This window comes from Dasypus novemcinctus, chromosome 1, assembly GCF_030445035.2.
Source record: "Dasypus novemcinctus isolate mDasNov1 chromosome 1, mDasNov1.1.hap2, whole genome shotgun sequence".
Taxonomy (NCBI): domain Eukaryota; kingdom Metazoa; phylum Chordata; class Mammalia; order Cingulata; family Dasypodidae; genus Dasypus; species Dasypus novemcinctus.
The window spans coordinates 35,586,740-35,608,438 of record NC_080673.1 but is presented as its reverse complement, the minus strand read 5'-3'; the positions used below and the strand labels follow the sequence as shown (position 1 = coordinate 35,608,438).

Sequence of the window (21,699 nt, the reverse complement as noted above, 5' to 3'; positions counted from 1 at the left end):
CAGTAGGCACACCATATTCCCTTAGGCTTTAATTCATTGGACACAGATAAGATTGATCCCTGCTAGCAAGTATTCTGGTAGGAATACAGAAGGAGGGATGTCACTTTGCAGCAGTTATTAAAAGTAGAATGAGAGTGGCTGTAGAAGGAGAAATGGATATATGGATATGTGGAGCCCAGACAAAAGATAGAGAAAGAACATCAAAGTGTCAAAGTAAGTTTAAATTCCAAAGAATCAAGCTTTGTGAGATTATGAAATTCATAGATCATGAAACTCTTCAGAAATCAATCTAGCAAGCTTAAAATCACCAAGTTACACTTACTAGGCAATGGAGGACCCTACCTTCATGCTCTCTTTATTCCTGCAGTTCTTTACCTTTTTGCAAGGCTCATGAATCTTATACACATTAACAGATAAAAACACTTATTTCAGTGGATCCTTGATAGTTAAGCTGAGATGATTTACACTATAACTCAGCATTTAAGTACTTATTGATTGCCTATAATACACCCAGCACTAAGTATATAGAGCCAGGCATTATAAATACCCTGTGTTTATATTTTTACTCTTTACATGTTTCACTTAATCCATACAACTCCCTAGGTTACATAAATCAGATAAACCACATGGTCATAAAGTCAGAGAAACAAAATAACCCTGTTTTAATATACAAATAATCTCTTCAGTTTAAAGTTTATTTTTGTCACAGGTTTGGGATGAATTAAAAACCTCTGCTGCCATTTTATTTTACAGTAAAACTTAATTTCATATTTAAATATTTGAGAACCTTTAATTGCTATAATCCAAACAGAAAATGTAGACTGTACCACCTTGTGAATATGGAGTCATGGCCACTTAAAAAAAAAAAAAAGTTAAACTCATAAAAATTGTGTAGCATGACACAAATCTGTTAGTAAAGGATAAAGGAGGGATAACTAGAGTCTCAGTGGCTTAAATCAAACAAATCATCAGTATCAAAGGATTATCTAGTGATGGTATTTTTTGTAAAAATGTACATCCTTGTCTATTAATTAGCATTTTGCAACTCTAGATAAAATTATTAAATTCTCAATAAAGAAAATTTTTAGCAATTGAAGCAAAGGAAATGGTGGAGAAGCCACAGTGTCAAGAAATACTTCATAATGGATTGGAGATACAGATACCTTAAATAATTTGCCTAAGGTAATATATCAATATTCGCAATAAACATTTGTAACATCTCTTTTAGAGCTTCTCCTTTAACTTCAATCATACTCAACAAAATACTATTACTAAATCAATAAATTGTCATTTTCAAACTGCACTTTCCATTTTATTGTTTAATTTCATCTATATTTTCAACTAATATTTAAAATTCTTTCATTTAATAAGTTTGTTAAATAGTATTTCAAAGACTTGAATTTGGACAATTACAAAATCCTGCTTAACACTACAATATGAAAATAACATATAAAGATAAACATGTATTTCATATTTTGTAATTTACCTCATTAATTGCTGACTTGTTTTATGCAATGTTTTTATGTGCAAAAAGATTATACATGTCATTAGTGCATTTAGACCATAACTAATGGAAGTCCAGCATATATTGTGTTCTCAGTATACCAACTACTTGCTAAAATCTTTTGTCAAAGTCATCAAAGTCAAAGACATCAACTTTTAGAATATTTTAAATAGGGGTAATATTGATAATATTTTAACAATATAAGGACAATACCATATTTGCATAGGAATGCTTGAATTACTACTCTAAGCAGTATGTGATAAAAATAGCAAATGGGTTTTCAATATTTTTACTGTAGTACAACAAACAGATACAAGTATTTTGAAATAATACACAAATTAAAGGGGTCAAACAAGAACAAAACAATTAAATTGGAGTGAGACTTTCAAAACTTCCTTCTTTGGGCACAAAAGGCCATGAATATCATTCAAACAGAATATTATTAAGATAGGTAGGAAACTTGAGATAACTCATTTTAAAAACATATTTTACTAAAATATTGATTTGAAAAAAATTAGTAATTTTTCTTCAGGAAAAGATAAAAAGCAAAAAAAAAGATAAAAAGAGGTGCTGTAAACGGCACCTTTAAAAATATAAAAATATTTATTTTTGATTGGTATATAAAGAAATGCCAACTTAACAGGAAAAAAAGACCACCTAAGAAAACAGACTTTTAGAGCAATACACCCATGAATATAGTTAAAATGGAATTAAGGTCAACATTGGGTATGTTGTTCTGCGATACAGTAATTCCAAAAATATATATGATTCTGAAAACAAGAACAACAGAGTACTGCTTAATCTTCAAAATTTATAACTGTAAACTAAGAATAACATTCAGAAAAATGCAAAGAATATCATTTAAGAATGGGTCATCAAAAACACTAGAAAACTATAATAATACATTATTAATTAATATGAATCAAACTAGAAATTAATTGAAGGATATATTATGGGGTGCAGATTTTGGAAATGCTCCCTAAATGATTAAAAAAATCAGTTAAATTCACACATTCTATTTTTCTCAAGAGGAAATGCTAAATAACTCATGTAATTTACCACGGACACTGAAATGCCAGGCAATGACTGGAGTGGGGGATGGGGAAGGATTGTAGAACCTTCTACATGTGGGAAAAAGCATGTGTCGCAAGGTATTTAACATTGCTAATGAACCACAGCGACTGAATTGAAGTTATGTGTGATAATCACAGTTATATTTATGAGCGAAAAAATCCAAACTAGAGAAAGGTTTTATTTTGTTTTCCCTGCTTCTCTTGTTTAAATAGAGGAAACAAATAATTGACCCACCTAAAGAAGTGGATATCAAAGTGGTACTTACTGGCATGACAATGTTGTAGTGGATGCAGAAACCAGGTTCAGAAGGAAAATATTCATCAGATACAAATCTTATCCTGATTTGATTTCCTTTAGAAATCTGTTTTCCTGGCACTGCACCAGAACCACACCAGCGCCCTAGAATAGTTCCATCACTGGGATCCTCAACTTCTACAAAATCGTATCTGTGAGGAGAGAAAGAGAAAAGACACTTAAATTCATGATCTATTGTTTTGGCAATCTTAATTCACATGTCCATAGATGCAATGTCTCTTCGTACGAACTCATCCTGAATTTAACTGAGTAAATATAATTAAATATTCCAAAGAAGAACGACACTGAAAATGATTTTTCATTTAAAGAAATATGGGTACATTCTACATCCTCCAGTTTTATAGTTAATAAACTCTAAATTTACTCAACAGACATCTCAGAACTTAAATATTTTATATAGAGCTACCATACCTATGTTCAGTTCATGAATTATTCAATTTAATTTTCATCTGAACATGACAGTCTTACTCCAATTTTAATTTCTTTTACTGATGTCCATTTCCTTCTGACAATAACCTCTTCACCCCTGACAGGTTTGTTGGCTACCTTTCCTCACCTGTGATGTAAGATTTTCTCTAGCCACTTCATTATGAACACATCCTTCAAACCCCACTTTGCACTGTACTGCTTCTGTAAAACCTTCCTGGCTGTTTTCAGTTCAACACCCTCTATCTCCTTTGAATAAGCAGCTATTTTCTGTATTAACCATATGTAAGTGACCCATCTTCTTAGACTGCAAAATCCTTAGGAAAAGAATCAGATCTTATATATTTCTATTTTACATAGCTCTGCATGCAGCATCTTAAACACAAAGAAAGAATAATCAATTTTTATTAACAAACATCAACCTCAGTTTGGCAGGTTTAAACCAGTGGTACTCAATGAGAGCAGCGTTGTCCCATAAGTAGGTGGTTCACCAATCTGTAGAGGCATTTTAGGTTGTCTCGATGAGAGGGTAAGGAGAGCAGTACTGAAATACAGTGCAAGGGGCAGGGAATTTCAGCCTTGCAAAGTTCCAAAGATGAATGCTTGCCCAATGTCTGCCATGCCTTACAAATATCTCATTGGATATCGTTCCTGTAGGTGAAAATTCTACTATCATATACCTGAGACTGGAACCTAACATAGTTTTATATATAAACACAAACATGTTTTGCACAGTTTTAGTTTAACTGAAATTTTTATGAAATTTAACTGCCTTCAGTCTTTACCAAGAGTTACTCATCATTTAGGAAAAACATGTCACTAACACCAACCCTGTTCATGGTATTTGTGTCATAGTTGAAGAAACTAAACATTGGCATATTAGCTTAGATCTACAATGTCATCTTAATAATGAGTCTACTTAAAGATGCAAACATCCAATTTCTTCCTTTCATTTTCCAATTGTAATTGTGCATGGGCATTTATGAGGTTATTATGTTTATTTTTTAAACAATTGTGCACATATATTGTTGATCATTTCTACGAATTGCATGTCAGAATACTAAAAAGGACACTGTAATACTTTTTTTTAATGAAAGGGAAGTCTCAAACAGTTGATATTCACTGGTAGATTAAAAACAAAAAAGTCTAAATTCAGCAGATAGTGAACAACTAAAATGAACATATTTTGTATAGAACTGAATTTACAGTAAAAAACACTGGAAAACGACAAAGTATATAGCAAACTGATTTTACTCATAAATCTTCCCCTAAGGGAGTATCCAGAACTCTATTCATGAACCTTAACCTGATTCAGGCTCATTTTTCTGGTCTGTAATCTGAGGATACCTACCTCACAGGCATGTTTTAAGAATGGAAAATTGGATGGCACAAGACAGTACTTAAAACACTGTTGGAACTCAGTCAAGTTTGACCTTCATCTCCACCCTCCATTCCTCATACCTGCCCACCCCCACAACTACCTTTTAACATAACCTTGGGGGTTTGAACACAATAAATAAGAAAAGCCACACACAAAGGGGAGAGAATGCTTTTGACATATCATATTACAGATCCAGGGTTATACATTACAAATTTAAAAGTCAGCCAGTATAACCATTTCAGGAATTTTGATGCGTTGAGTGTAGTGGTGATGTAGGTTGGGGTCGGGTGGGACTGGGGTGCTAGAAGGCCTGGGTAGAGCAGACCAAGGCAGTTAACTTGAGATACAGGTGACAAAAGAGTTGATAATTACCATTTTTATCGAAAGGTAGTTTCATATTAAGATTGTTTACTTGTGACACAAAGCTTCCATTCATAGAGTAACTGTTTGTTCTGTGCTTGGTAGGTAAAACTATCTGATGGATTTACCACCACTGGCTTGAAGAGAGCCAGATTTCAGGCATGGTCAATCATTCTACAAGTATTTATTAAGCAATGACTTCATGGAAAGTGCTATGCTAGATTCTCAGGATACAAAGATGAAACTATAGCTTCTTTGGGTTCAGGGTCCATAAAACACACCGGTAAGCACTCTGATGAGAGTGTGTAGGAAATACTGTGGAACATTGGCAGAGTAAGGGTAATTCTATATGTAAGATTAGGGTCAGTTTACAAAGCATTTGACATTTGGGCTATCAATGAGTACTGATTGATCAGGGCTGAAAAGGGAGGGAACTGGAAATGCATCTCAGGCCAAAGTACAATACCTGAGATGTAATACAAGAAGGAAGGGGCCAGGCATGTTAAACCGTGAAGGAGGATGGGACACAGAGAATTATAGAGATCAAGCTGGAAAAACCGGTGTAGGTGAGCAGGCCCTGGTATTTCTGGGTAAGATAGGAGAATGTTATGTTTTGGCCAATGCTGCAAACAGGTAGGCCATCACTTTAACAGGACTCAAATTTCTTTAAAAATTTTAAGTCAACATTTTAGCAAACGGGATTTCACAGAAAAAAAACAAACACAAATTCTGGCTTTTATAAAAAATTTAGCAGCTGGTAGTACTAAATATTGTTAGCTTTTGTGTGACTCCGTAAGTGCTCAGTCCCTCAGATCTGGTGTTAGCTCCAGGAAAGGAGGTATCTTTGTTTAATTTACTGCCTTATCTCAAGAACCTAAAGCAGTGACGGTATGACATGTAGTGAGTGAACAAATGAATACAGGCTTCCACTGCTGCAGAGCAAGTAGAGCTGAAGCTAAGTGGAAATAGCATTCTTTAGATGGGACATGCTTTTGTTTCCTTGTTTTTCAAAATCCCTATCCACTTTCTATCTTGTTTTTGTGTGTGTGTTGTTATTTTTATATACACAGATCTCTTCATTTACATTACTTGCTCCTGTAGGCATTTGAGTTTGCGGCTTCTGAAGCACACAAGGCAGGGCCTTGCAGGTTTTAAATGAAGGGAATAAAATAATTAAATTTACTTTTACGAAGCTAGATCTAATAACAATGAAATAAACAGAATCAGGGAGATGACTGCAATGGCAGTAGAAATGTAGAGGGATAAATATTAGGAAATATAAATACTTCTTTTACATTAAATAGATAAGGAGAGGGAGAAAACAAGGATATTTCCAAGTTTTTTGATTTGGGAGACTATGATGTTTCCAGTAGAATACATGCAAGCAAAAGAGGAGAAATGATTTTTTAAAAAAATTTATTTAATGGGTCTTGAAGGAATTGGATGAAGTTTACTTTTATGAGTCAAGTTTAGGTGTCTTTGGGACACTAAAGTGAGGATGCACAGTAATCAGACAGCTGGACGAGTGAGCATGCTACTCAGGAGACAGAAATGACTGAGAAAGAGATTTTAAGTCATCAGTGATGATTAAATGGGTGAACTTTAGAATAAGAAGAGTCTGATGTCTCTTGATCATCTTCAGGACAAGTGGATATCCACCTCACTTTTTCACACTTAATTCTAAGAAATAAAGATAATATCTTACAAAAACAAAGAACCACTACAGCGATGAAAAAAAAATTTTAAACTACGGTTAATCTGGTCACAATTTTGAAAAAAAAAATCACTGAAAAATCAACAGCAGACAGGCACGGCTTTAAACCCAAAGGAAACCACAATCTAAAATACATGCAGGATAAAACGGTTATATATAGAAAGAACTCAGGAAAGTCCAAGCAACTGAATGCAAATTGAAGGATGGTCACTGGACAAACCAGGCCGATTAAATAGGGAGCTGCACTGGGAAAAGCTAGAACATGTGACCTTCTCCCATTTGGTCTCATTTAATAAGGGCATTTTGTGCCCAATCTAAAAAGTAGGGTAGACCCTGGGGTCCTGAGAACCTGGCCTTTTACCAGGAAGGTGGGGAGCCCCTCCATCTGGGAAACAAACTCACGGCACATTTGATCCAGTAGCTCACACTGGCCCTCCTCAAGTCAGGATAGGCTGAAGGAAATGTTAACAGGAGAAACTGACAGAGAAACAGCCAATCTCAAATACTAAATAATACAGACATGGGATCATCAAATACTGGAGAAATGCCAACTTTATGGAAAAAAGACATCAAGCACAACATGTTAGGAAATAAAAGTTAACAGGGCAAAAATAAGACTTTATAAGTACAATAAATATACCCAAAATAATATGAATACTACATACATAAAACAAAAAACAACTGACATGCCTTTTTTTTTCTTGCAGATTGTGGAAATTAAAAAAGAATATATTAAAAAATAAAATCTCAACATTGGGTTGAGTAACATAAAGCTGAAATGTGAAAGAGATACCAAAAGATTGAGCTGAGACATTCTAGAAGAGCCCAAATCAAATATTCAGAGTGTGATATGGAGGCTAAATGCAGGGCTTTGACCTCCAACATCAGGTAACAGCAGAGGAGAGAGCAGAGAGAATAGAAGTCTATGAATGCATACCAGCAGGATTGCTTCAAACTGAAGAAAAGCTAAAATCTTCAGACTGAAAGTCCAATTAAGCAAGAATAATTTAGAAAATATCTACACAACAAATAATTTGGTTAAATTTTATATACCAAAAGTAAAGACAAAAGTTTAGATGCTTTCATGGGGTGGGAAACTGAGGAAAAGGGAGGAGGCAGGGAAAGAGAGAGAGAGCAATCACATTCACCATATAAAAAGTTGAGAACCACACTTTTCATTAGCAAATGATTCTAAAAGACAATGGGGGGAAGTGGATGTGTCTCAACTGATAGAGAGCTTCTGCCTACCATATGGGAGGACCTGTGTTTGATCCCGAGGGCCTCCTGGTGAAAAAGAAGAAGAGAAAGTATGCCTGTGTGGCAACCTAGTGCCTGCGCCGAGTGCCCGTGTAGTGAGCCAGTGCCCCGTGCCAGTGAGCCACGCAGCAAGATGATGACCCATCAAAAGAGAGACAAGGGGAGAGTAAAGGTGGAGCGCAGCAGAAACCAGGAACCAAGGTGTCGCAATTGACAGGGAACCTCTCCCCCCATCAGAGGTTTCCAAGATCAAATCCCAGTGAATCCTAGACAGAAAATGAGAAGAGAAGACATCACATACAGCAAAACATAGCAAGGCAGGAGGAGGGGAAGGGGGAGAAATAAACAAACAAACAAAGAAACAAATAAATAAATCTAAAAAAAAAGACAATGGAGTCATACTTCAACCAATTTAGGAGCCACAGATTTTTCGGCACAGAAATCTGTACCCAGCCAAAAAACATTCACTTGTGAGGAAAAATATAAACACATTTTCATATCTAAGAAAGCTGAGAGTTGATGAAACTCAGACACTTTGGCAATAATTATTCAAGAACATGCTCTGATGAATGGAAAAACGGATCCAAAAAAATATGTTATATACATAAAATACTGCCTTTTTATGTAGAATGAGAGAAATGATGCAGAATCATTTCTTTGGAAGAGACTGAAGTTGATGCTAATGTAAAGTAGATTATAACAGCAATGGAACTGAAACCTGTTTTATTATATCATCAATCCTTGTGGAAACTACATAACAACAATTTGTATTAAATTCCTGGCATGCCCAAAATGAAATTCCCATTGTCTGTGTTCATTTTCAATGCAACAAGAATGCTAATTTTCATTCAGTCAGGAAAGAATAAATGCTTATTGAAAATATACAATAGCAACACTCTTATTTAATAATAAAGATAAGAATCGATCTAAGTGACCATTAAAAGGAAGTGGTTAAGCACATTATGATATATCCATAAGAAGAGACTGGTAAGCAGCCAATGTAAGAATACAAAATTATGCGAAAATACAGTCAATGAAAACAGAGAGTCGGCGAGAAAAATTTTTATATCTAGACTGTACAATTGATGTATATTTGCATATGCATTGAAATGTTTACAAGGACACATATACAACTGCTCTCAATAAGTATTTTTTGTCTTTTTTTATTTTTAAAGAAGCTTTAGATTACATAAATATTACATAAAAAATATAGGAGATTCCTTTTTACCCAAATGCCTCCACCTCCCACACTTTCCCCCATTAACAACATCTTTCATTAGGGTGGTACATTTGTTACAATTGATGAGCACATATTGAAGCATTGCTGCTAACCCTCGCCTATAGTTTACATCATAGTTTACATTTTTGTACCATACAATTTTATAGGTTTGACAAAATGTATAATGGTCTGTTGTTATCCATCATTTTATATAGCACAATTTCCAGTGTCTCAAAAATGCCCCATGTTATAATTATTCTTCCCTCTTCCTCCCCTCAGAATCTCTGGTGACCACTGCCTTTATATCAATGATATAAGTTCTTCCATTGCTATAATAATAATAAGCTTACTTTAGTCCATAGTTGCATTCCTCCCTTATGTTTGCTCATTCCCTAATCTTGAGGATTTGGGATGGTGGTGCCCAATCTGTTTCTGATTGAGAGGGGGTTTAGATCACATGGGGCAAATGGATGGAACTGTCTTACTTGCAGTTGTAGGTACTCTGTTTTTGGGGATTGGCATTGTCCATCATCATCCTTTTGTTACTTGTCCTGGGTGAGCCCAATGAACTGGAGAGTAGGTGTTGCAACTCTCCTGAGATTCGGGGCTCAATTGGAATATGAATAGACTGAAGATTTAAGTCGCTGTGACATATATTTAATGAGTATAGTGCTAATTACAGGTTCAAATAAAAGGGGAAAAAGAGTAGGGAAATTATAAATGAGTCCCCAACTCTGTGACATTGGGGAACATGTATTCTAAAGTAAGACTTAGTAACTGGGTGATGAATTCCAGAGACAGTTTGCTTGTCTATATTGTCTAGATGTCTCTAGAGCCTTCAGAAGCTCCACTGTTTGAGGCACTGTTTACTGTAGCAGTCAATCGGATCCTGCTGAGATGATCATAAGTGTAATCTCTGGAAAGACCTTCAGACTCACTTTGAAATCTCTTCGCCATAAAAACTCATTTGTATTTGATATTACCCCCTTTTGGTCAAGGTATTCTTCCAAATGCATCACCAGTTTGTGCTTGGTAATAATCCCTTGGTGCCAGGGAGGCTCCTCCCTGGGAGTCATGTCCCAAACTAGGGATAAGGTAGTACATTTATATGCTGAATTTGGCTTAGAGAAAGGCCCATTTGAGCAACAAGGCTTTCAGGCAGTAACTCTTTGGCAAAAAAAGAAAATCCTAGGATATGTTTAAATTTCACAAGATCAAGGTTCATAAGTACTATCATCAATACCAAGGACCTGGATTAATGGTCTATCCTCTTTTGCTAGATATGGCCCATGCACTCAGAGGATTCTTGCTACTTTACTAGAGAATGTAGCAGGACTTCCCAGGATGGGAACGCAGTACTCTTTTGTTTAGTGTGTGGGTCTCTATCCACCAAGAAAAAGCTCCATAACCACTTGAACATATTTATATGCCAGAGAGGCATGCCCCGGTGCACTCCTCCCCATATATCATCCCATCACTGACACCCCGCACTAATGATTCTCCCTTACCACAGTTGTGACCCATCTATGACCCAAAACCTCCCCCAAAACAAAGCAAAAAAAAAAACAAATAAAAATAACATGAAAATAAAATAAAATATAAAATTTAGAAAGTAAACTAAAAATCAGAGAAAAAATGAAAATAAAAAAAATTTTAATTGTGTCTTTCATCCCCATAAGATGTTATCTTTTATCTACAGTGACAATTTCTCATATGTTCCCCAGGATCTACAATTTTATTTTAAGGATTGGGTTTTGGATATGTGTAGGACAAATATTATGACTATTGTTGACTAAACAGAATTGCACAGTCTTTTAAAATTCAAAGTCAATTACTCTTACAGTAAAGATATCTTCGATATATCAATTTTTAAATATAGAAACTTTGGAAAGAAATTCTAGGAAAGAGCAATATTTAAAGTGTGGGTAGAAGAACAGGTCCTTTAGAAAAAACAAGCTTTAAAAAGGACTTCAGAGAATCTAGAAGAAAATCATCCATAAGTGGTGGCACAAGGTAAGGTAAAGGGTGATTTCTACCATATGCAGAGATGGTATTAGTGCTAAATGCCAAAGAAAGGTCAAAGGAGATGAAAACTGAAAGTATCCATTGAATTTGGCAATCAGTATGAAATCATTTTCAATTAAGCAATTGGAAAGATTACCTGTCAAAATTCTATTAAGACCATCTTCAAAATCACAATTATTATATCACTTTTAATAAAAAAAAGTTATTAGTAGAAAATATTATATTCAACCAACATGAGAGCTATTTCACTGTATGTCATTTCTTTCACATTTCTGTCAATTAACTTCATTATTATCTTTTTTTATCAGATTTATAAGTTCTTTAAAAATATTTTACAGGATTTTTAACCACCCTTAGAAATAAGGAATTTCAATTTTTTTTTCAAAACTGGTAACATATAGCAATATAATTCTAAAATACATCCAATTATTTGAAAATTAATTTTTATGGTCACATCCAACAATTGTTAAGATGTCTATGGAATTTTAAAGTACTAAGAAAATCATTACTTACTGCAACTTAGTTTCCCTCTTGATAAAAGCAATAAATCACTTTCCTAAAGGATATGGTTATAAAAACAGCATTTTTTACTTTAGTCATATTCAAGATCATGTAAAATAGTCCAAGTGATGATTTATCTGGAAAGTAATCCCATGCCCTAATGTTGACAACTAATCTTTAAAATAACACACAAAAAACAAACCAAAAACCCAAACAAATCCAATGCCACTTGAACAACTGATTGAATATTTCCTTTCAACTTATTTGAGAATATAAAAGAAGGCTGGAAAAAGAATAGTGCATTAAATCCAGCTGTCTTTCCTAATAATTTGAAGTGCTTACTTTTCTGTAAAAAATGCCATCTGCAGAATTTAGTTAGGACTGACAGCAAAAACCCATTCATTGATATGCTTTAACATAGATCAAAATATCTTTAGAAAAATGAAGAGAGAAAACATGACAAAAGATATATCAGCAGGTCATATGCCCAGTGAAAGGGAGATGATGAAGCCAGGTAACATTTGACACGTAAAAGTAAAATCACAAAACACAATCATCTTTAAATTAAAAAACTTATGCATGCTCAGGTGACTGTTCCAGAGACACAATAATCCTTATAATACACTCTCACGTATTAAATTCCAACATTCACAATTGCCCACAACAGTATTTAAAGGATTTACTAAAGCTATTTTATGAGCCAATCAAACATCATTTTCTCACGGCAACATGATACAGTGCACACAACCCTAAGTGGTTTATAATGATCACTCCCTTTCTCTAACATACCCTTGGGGACCCATGGAGGATTTATGTTCTTTTATGTTTAACAAACAAGTCTGGTGTTGTAGACAAAATTTTCATTCTCATGGGGAATTTAAAAATTGTGAAGACATGAGGACTGCTTTCTTAGTACCAAGCAGAATTGTAAGGAGAAATGCAAAGAAATAAATTTGCCAGTAAACGTAATTGTCAGACACCCACTTTCCTTCAACAAAAATAAACCAACCTTGTGAAACAGGCAGTTTCTAGTTCAGACTATCTAAAATCCTGTCAGCTAAATCTACCTAACGAATTATCAGACCTGACTATAGTGCGAAACTTTGCCAACCAAGAAATGTAAATATTAAAACGTCCTGAAGTCTGCAAGCGTCAACTGGTATTTGAGCTTGTTGGGAAAGGTAATAAAATTAATAAGATGATAATTATCTTACAGTACTTACTGGCCTACACACTGTTTTAGTAGAATACAGCTCTAAACATATATAGAATAAGTTCAGACCCCTGTTTAGAAGCCAAAATGTGTACATGCTTTAACTTACATTTAATTAAAAAGGAGTTAAATTTATCAAGTGATTCCTATGTGACAGGCAGTATTTAACATACTTATATAAATTACCTTACTTAATTCAGCAACAATAATAAAACATTAATAACATTATTGTGCCCACTTTACAGATTACAAAATATAGATACAGAAAGGTTAAAGTAATTTTACCAAGGTCACGAAGCAATTAAATGTAGAGCCAAGGCTTCTACTTTGGCAGCCTAGCAGCCGAGCCAAAGCTCTTAAATTGCTTAGCCTTGCTACCTCCTGCATTTAACATATGCCTGTATGGGAAACGGACTTTGGCCCAGTGGTTAGGGCGTCCGTCTACCACATGGGAGGCCCCCGGTTCAAGCCCCAAGCCTCCTTGACCCGTGTGGAGCTGGCCCATGCGCAGTGCTGATGCGCACAAGGAGTGCCCTGCCACGCAGGGGTGTCCCCACGTAGGGGAGCCCCACGCGCAAGGAGTGCACCCATAAGGAGAGCCGCCCAGCGCGAAGGAGAGAGCAGCCTGCCGAGGAATGGCGCCGCCCACACTTCCCGAGCGCTGACGACAGCAGAAGCGGACAAAGAAACAAGACGCAGCAAAAAGACACAGAAAACAGACAACCGGGGGAGGGGAGGGGAATTAAATAAATTAAAAAAATAAATTAAAAAAAAAAAAAAACATATGCCTGTATAATTATATTTACTTTATTCTGAGGCCTAACTGTAGAGAATTTGTGTGTCTTTGTTCAAATTGGCCAAATGGTCTTATTCAATAGCTAGAGAGACATTAAAGACAAAAATATAATAGGGAAGTTGATGTGGCTCAACCAGTTGGGTTCCTGCTTACCACATGGAAAATCCTGGGTTTGGGTCTCAGTGCCTTCTAAAGAAAGATGATCAGACACCATCCCCACTGCTACAAGCTAGATGCCGCCCTGTCTCAATGAGCTAAAAGTCACCCCTGCCACAAAGGAGCCAGATACTGCCCCCTCAAGGAGTAGACACCACTAGCCAGCAGACACTGCAGCCCACAGGGAGTAGATGTGGCCCAGACCATTGGGTACTAGCCCCCCATGTGGAAGGTCTGGGGTTTGGTTCCTGGTGCCTCCTGGAGAAGGTCAGCAAACAATGAGCAGACAGAACAGAGAAACATCTGTAGGGAGGGGGATAAATAAAGAAAAATAAAGTAAATCTTAAAAAAAAAAAATAGATCAGTGACTTAGTATGTTGGGCACATAAATACTACAAATATATTTTTAAATTAATTTGGTAATATTTAGTACCAGGCATTCTATATTCTTTAGTTTTGAATCTACATAGGAAATGTTTAAGTCAAACCAACAAATAGGTTTCAGAGGATTAATAATGCACACCACAGTAATTGTGAAAAACATGAAAGCGTTCCTTGTGAGAGATGGTTAGCGTTGTACATGGTGAGAAATTAATAATTTTCAACTATCTTTTATTAAATAAAACATGTAATATGTAAATCATGATTTTATCTTACAAAGCTAGAAAAATTAAGCAAAGCAAAAAGTGTACGGTGCAAATTAATGAAGACAAAGGACATAAGAGATATATTAAAAAATAAAATTGGAATTTAGAATTAAAACCAAGATCTCGTTCTCAGAAAAGAAAAAGTGGAAGACAGAGAGCAAGAATTTACAAAGTTAGATGTGAGGAAGCCATAATCACAAGTAAAAACGTATTTAAAAATTGCATGCTTTATGTAATTTTATGCTGATTCAATTTGAAATGGATGACTTAACTAGGAAACTAAAAATTAACAGAAATGGCTGAAGAAGTAGAAAATTAAACAGGGTATTAATTCTTAAAAATTGTAAAGAATGGCAAATGATTATCAATAAAATAGATACAATGTACTGGGTTTTATAGGAGAGTACTCTATAAGTTTAAAGGAACATATAATTCCAATTCCATGTAAAAAAAATGACAAAGGGCAAATATGCACCCAATTATTAATAAAGAGTTAGCATAAACCTTGAATCAAAATTTCTTTGAAATGGTAACGCCAAACATTAAAAATTAAGGCCATTTTAATTAATAATTTGAGAGAAATGCAAACATTTCAAGTAAAATTAATAAATGTCACCAGCAGTGGATTAAAATATATAATACTTTGAGTAAATAGGAGTTTAGTCCATGAATATAAGGATGACTATGAGGACGATCCTTTAGAAAATTAACAGGAAAAAAAAAAGAACTATATGGTCATATCAATAAATTCTGAAACATGTTAAATAAACCCTTTAGATAAAACCTGAGTAAACTGTGAATATATCAGGAAACTCTGAGATATGGTAAAAAGGTAAAAAATAATTATCAGAAAATAACTGCAATTATTACATTAAATAGTGAAATACTAAAGTCACTCATGAAAGTTAAAACAAAGATAGGGTTGTCTGTTCTCACAAGCAATATGCAATATTATTTTTGAGGCACTGGGTGATTCAGTAAAAGAGGAAATAATATTATAATAGAAATAGATGAGAAAAAATGATCTTTCGTTAATTGACAGTAGCCTATCGTAGGTTAAGCTTGGCTGATTAAGGTGAGGGATGGGGTGGCTTGGCTTAGAGCAGGGAGGTGGGGTGGTAAGCAACTGTCACATTTGGTATATATTTTGAGGGAGATCTGACAGAAGTAGATGTGGGGCATGAGAGAGACAGAAGCAAAGATGATTACAAAATTTCTGGTTTTTTAGAAACCAGAACTAATAAAAGAATTCAGTAAAGTATGTGTATATAGGATCATTAGAAAAACACCGTTTTTCTTTGTTAAAAAAACACCAAAAATTGAATAGAGAAAAATGCCTCATTCACAGTATAATTATAAAAATTCACAGTAAAAAATTAATCCCCAAAGTATAAACACTAAATGAGGAAACAAAATATTATTAAATGACATAAAGGCACGAATTTATGGTAATCTTTATCAAATCCCACCTACTAAAATATTTGGGCAAAAAATAATAATGACAATAACAATAAAGCAAACATTATATAGTGTATAGTAGGTGCCAAATACCTATAAATATTAATACATTCTTCAAACACAACCTTACATATAGCCATTATTATTATAATACCTATTTTATAGATGGGGAAACTGAAGTACAGAAAAACTATATAATAAGAAAGTCAAATAACTATGAATAGCAGAGCTGTATAAGTTTCTGACTCCATATTCTTAACTATACCATATCATCTCTAGTATGCAAGGCTCATATAGAAAAAAATTAATGAATAATTAATTCCCAAATAAAATTTAGAAAAAGAAAAGGAGGATGACATATTCTAATAGAACTTATAATGTCTCTGCAATCAAAATACTATAGATTGAATTATTTGAAAGAAAAGTAGTCAGAGTAATTAAAGATCTAAATGCTAAAAGAAACCAGAAGCATTACAATTTTGAAGAATATATAAAAAGTATTTATAATTACAGCCTGGTGGGGAAGGAGAGCTCTTCTCAGGGAAGAATTAAAAAACCAAAGCAATAAAAGAACAAGTTTGACAAATATGACACTACAAATTATTTTTAAAATTTAGTTGGCAAAAACACCTTCAAGTAGGTTCCTGTACCCTTTTAACATGTTTTCATTAGCTTTTAACACTTCCTTGCATTTTTGGCACAATAAAATATATTCATCTTGTACTTTCTCTGTCCCAGATCAGGAATAAACCAGGTTCCTCTTAAGGAGAAAAAAATTTAGAAAGCAAGCTCTGGATACCTAGAATGTTCATTATTTCTAGATCCATGAACAGAGCTACTAAATACATTTTGATTTATTATTCCTGTATTTTATTTGTCATTATATTCATTTCATCCTACAACTAACTGAAATTAATACAGAATTTCTAAATCAATACTACAACAAACATACTAAGTAATGTTTAAAAAATTTGTCTTTTTGATATTGTATTTTCCATTAAAAGGGTACAGAGTACTGTGTTCAAAAGTTACTGATTTTTTCCCTGTGGGTTATATTATAAAATCATCATGCAATTATCCTTTTTTTTTTCAATTTTATAGTATGTTTAAAATCCTGTTTGATTAAATTTTACTTTTTAAAAAATATGTGAAGCAGTCACATATTTTAAAAGTCAAAATGCTATAAGAAAGTATACTTAGACAAGTGTCCATTCATATTCATTCTACCCTATTTCTATTCATTTGCTGCAGGATCTCCCTTGTTTCGAGTTTGTCCCATTATTTCTTTTTGAAACAAAACTAAAACTAACTGCACATATGTATTTTATTTCTTTCTTACACAAAGGATAGTAATATGCTATATACATCTTCTGTCTATTCTATGTCAGTTTTACTTTTTAACAATATAATACCTTGGAAAACATTACCAGTTTACAGGGATTATCTTCATTCATTCTTTTTTTTTTTTTTTAAGATAAATGTGTTTTTTCCCCCTTAAGATTTATTTATTTATTTATTTCTCTCCCCTTTTCCCCCACCCCGTCCCGATTGTCTGTTCTGTCTATTTGCTGCGTCTTCTTCTTTGTCCGATTCTGTTGTTGTCAGCGGCTCCGGAATCTGTTTCTTTTTGTTGCGTCATCTTGTTGTGTCAGCTCTCTGTGTGGGCAGCGCCATTCCTGGGCAGGCTGCACTTTGTTTTGTGCTGGGCAGCTCTCCTTATGGGGCGCACTCCTTGCGCATGGGGTTCCCCTACGCGGGGGACACCCCTGCGTGGCAGGGCATCAGCACTGCACGTGGGCCAGCTCCACACAGGTCAAGGAGGCCACCCACACAGAGAGCTGACACAACGAGATGGTGCAACAAAAAGAAACACACATTCCTGTGCCACTGAAAACAACAGAAGCGGACAAAGAAGATGATGCAGCAAATAGACACAGAGACCAGACAACCAGGGCGGAGGAGAGGGGGCGAAAAATAAATCTTAAAAAATAAAAAAAGACATTTGGGGTTGTTATAACCAGGGGTGATGGGGTGGGAGGGTGCTACTGGCATCTAGTGGTTAGAGGCCAGGAGTGGTGCTAAACATCCCGCAATAGACAGGGTAGTTCCTACAAGAAAGACTCCTCTGGCCCCAAAGGTCGTGGTGTCACTGTTGAGAATCCGAGTTAAACTCTCTGATCCTCTTATTTAAAACAAGGATAATAGTCAGTAATTCTCAGGGTTGTTGTGAGAATTACACGGGGTAATGTATATCGAGTATTTAACAAAGTGACTAACAAGTCACTCAATATGTGGCAGTTCTTTTAAAACTGCGATTATTACAACCATGTATGCAAACTGTGGAGACCCAGGTCCAGGGGAATAAAGGGTCACAGAGTCTGTGATGTAGTGGTAAGCCGCACAGGTCACTACTTCTGACTCACGGCAGACCCCAGAACCAGCCCCACAGGAGCCATCCTGAATCTAACCTGCCTGGAACACTGTAAGTTCTTATGTGTTTGCTATCATTATCATTATTAACAATTGATTCTTTCATAAGAGGTAAAAGATGAAGATTCATTAAGAGATTGTGAAAATATAGAGTACTTATTTTCTCTCTGTAATAATAATCTATAAAATAGGCACATTATCAAATGCATATGATTGTTGCGGGGATTAAATGAGTTAATGTATATAAAGCACTTGCCTACTGCTCATCGTTCCTTCAAAACTGATTAGTTCTCTTCTTTTTTTTTAAAGATTTATTTTTATTTATTCCCCTTCCCGGCCCTTCTTGTCTGTTCTCTGTGTCCATTCGCTGTGTGTTCTTCTGTGACCGCTTCTATCCTTAGCAGCGGCACCAGAAATCTGTGTTTCTTTTTGTAGCGTCATCTTGCTGTGTCAGCTCTCTGTGTATGTGGCACCATTCCTGGGCAGGCTGCACTTTCTTTTGCACTGGGCGGCTCTCCTTACGGGGCACACTCCTTGTGCGTGGGGCTCCCCTACACGGGGGACACCCCTTAATGGCAGGGCACTCCTTGCGCGCATCAGCACTACGCATGGGCCAGCTCCACACGGGTCAAGGAGGCCCGGGGTTTGAACCGGGGACCTCCCATGTGGTAGGCTGATGCCCTAACCACTGGGCCAAGTCCGCTTCCCACTGATCAGTTCTTGAAATGTGTGATTATTTGCCCTTAGACAACTACTACCTATATGTGTGTATGAATTTTACAAAAACACATCTCATATCAATGTATTACTACTGAAATAACACCAAGATTTAGACAGCTAATTTTCCCATGTCAATGCAGAGATCATTTCCAAGAAAGTGTTTATAGTATTTATGGTTTCCCCTAAGGACCACTTCCCATACTCTTCAGGACGGCCTATCCCGTAGTAGTTTTACAACAAATTCTCATCAACAATTAGGTCATGACGTATGATGCTTTGTAGTGTGTGGCTATTTATTAAACACATACTGAGTGACTCACTATTAAATTAGTGGCAATTATAGGCAAAATGATAGACAAAATATTTTACTATATGGTCCAACAACAAAACTACCACAGCAGTGAAAGAAAGTTGAAGAACCAAATTTAACAAATGAAATTAACATTCTTTTTAGACTTAAGCAATATTCTTCTTTCATTGATTGTCAACTTGTCATTTCTCCCCATCTACTTCCAATACATAGGGTAAGACTAAAGGAAGAGTGTGGCAGAAGAGGCAAGTGGCTATAGGGGAAGAATAGGACTATTTGGTTTAGGATATCTAGTAATATGAAGATGAGAATGTAAGATACCAAGGTATATGTACAGGCCATTACAATGTAAGATAAGAAGAAGAGCTATCAATATAATCTCTCACCTGTTCAATACCAAGACTGTTCCAGACACAGGAAACCCACTCTTAACCACCTCCTGGAAGGCACTATATAAGCTACTCCTTCTGTATGCTGTTCACCTACCAACCAAATTTGTTCCTTGACCAGCCGAATTCCAGTGCTTAAACTTCCTATAAAGGGCCATGACTGGGTTAGTACCATTCTTTTATCTTTATAAGAAATGTTTAATGTATGTAAAGAATATCTTTTTCTGTTTAAGGTGAAAATGAGTCCTATATTTTTTATCATTTAACATTAATTAAGACATATTTAAAGGATTTATTACAGGCTAAGTTATTTCATTTTTTATCAATGTAATATCTTGTGCTATACTTGTAAATACCAAGGTATTTTAGATATGAATTTATCTAAAACTAAGAAAATATTTAAGTAGCATGATAGTAAAATTTGGAGAGGATTCATGCAATGCTTATCAAAGCATTATCTTGGCTTTAGGCCTTATTTTAAATGAAAATATTTAAAAGGTTGATCATCATCAATATAAGTCATTGTAAAAGGCAAACCTGTTTAAATACAAATTTAATTATTGTGATAGTCTATGAAAGTGATAAATTGAGGTTTTTAGAAAGTACCAAAGCAAAACGAAAATATTCTTCTTTTTAGATATCAAAAAACATCCAGCATAATTTATTGTTCAAAATTTTTATTTCAGTAAGAAAAAAATCCATTTAACAAAGACAAACAAATGAGCAGAGTACTTCAATCGTCACTGATGAACTGATTATTATGAGGAAACAAGTGTACAATATAAAATGGCTTCAGGCTCCTCTTCTGCAAAATAAACAACAAGATGATGCATAAGTGTATTTTTCAAACTCTTAGCTTTTTCCTGATTTGAGAACCAACTTTTTCTTTGATGTGTGCAGTTACGTCTAAAAGTATACAGTTTAGTCACATTATACCCACTACTTTTGCCAGAAATACTTAATATTTTCAAAGGTCTACATAGCACTCATCACAAAATATATTTTTCTACAGGCAATTATCCATGGAAACCAACTTAGTAAAGTCAACGTTTTATGAATACCTTAAGGATTTGCTATTAGAAAGTCAGAAGAAAAGCATATACTTAGGGAAATGTTGAGAGGCAAATTACATGTGGAATTTCATGCAAGGTCAAGGTCTGCTGTCTGGGCATGCTGACTCAAGAAGAAGAGAGGATCTAATCTTCAGGTGGAAAGTGAAACAAGGTGATCCTGACCCCTGAATCGGAATGGTTCTAATACTGCCCTTACTCTGTCTCTTGACAAAACTCTTCTGAAGTGCTGACTGGCAAATGTGAGAGATGGATGGTTACCAGAGACCACAAGTAGCCCTCTTGTAGGGAAAAATCCTTTTCCTTATATACTCTGTTACCCAAATCACAATTTAAAAGGCCACTTTTTAGAACATGAATGCAGACTTTGGGATTCATTTGTCAGAGGCTCCATCTGACTTTTCTGATAAGAAATAAACCCATTACCCCTTTAACATATATAAAAGAATCAGCTAGGTTCAAAGGAGTAATGATATACGTCAAATCCACAGTATGGGGGTTGGCTAAAACAAGTAGCTTAATAAATGGAAGAATGTTTAGTATCTAACAAAAATTCTATTACATTTCTAGACTTTCTAGTTTTTCACTTGCCAAGCTAATTTAAGTTACAACAATGTCTCAAACAACTTACAGGTATTTTGACTCTGTTTGCTCTTCCTACGTTTTCTTCAATAAGCACTATAGGTAGTGTGTGTGTATTTGTGTGTGTATGTGTTTAGGCTACAGGTATTCAG

The 21,699-nt window shown here is 35.0% G+C and overlaps 1 protein-coding gene across 1 annotated transcript in view; it reads right to left on the bottom strand.

Moving 5' to 3' along the window:
* Positions 1-21,699, bottom strand: part of PDGFC (platelet derived growth factor C) — a 223,414-nt gene that overhangs the window by 52,301 nt on the left and 149,414 nt on the right. The window contains exon 4 of the mRNA XM_071214340.1: positions 2,844-3,024. Coding sequence (XP_071070441.1) covers positions 2,844-3,024 — 181 coding nt within the window. The remainder of the gene's footprint in view (positions 1-2,843; positions 3,025-21,699) is intronic.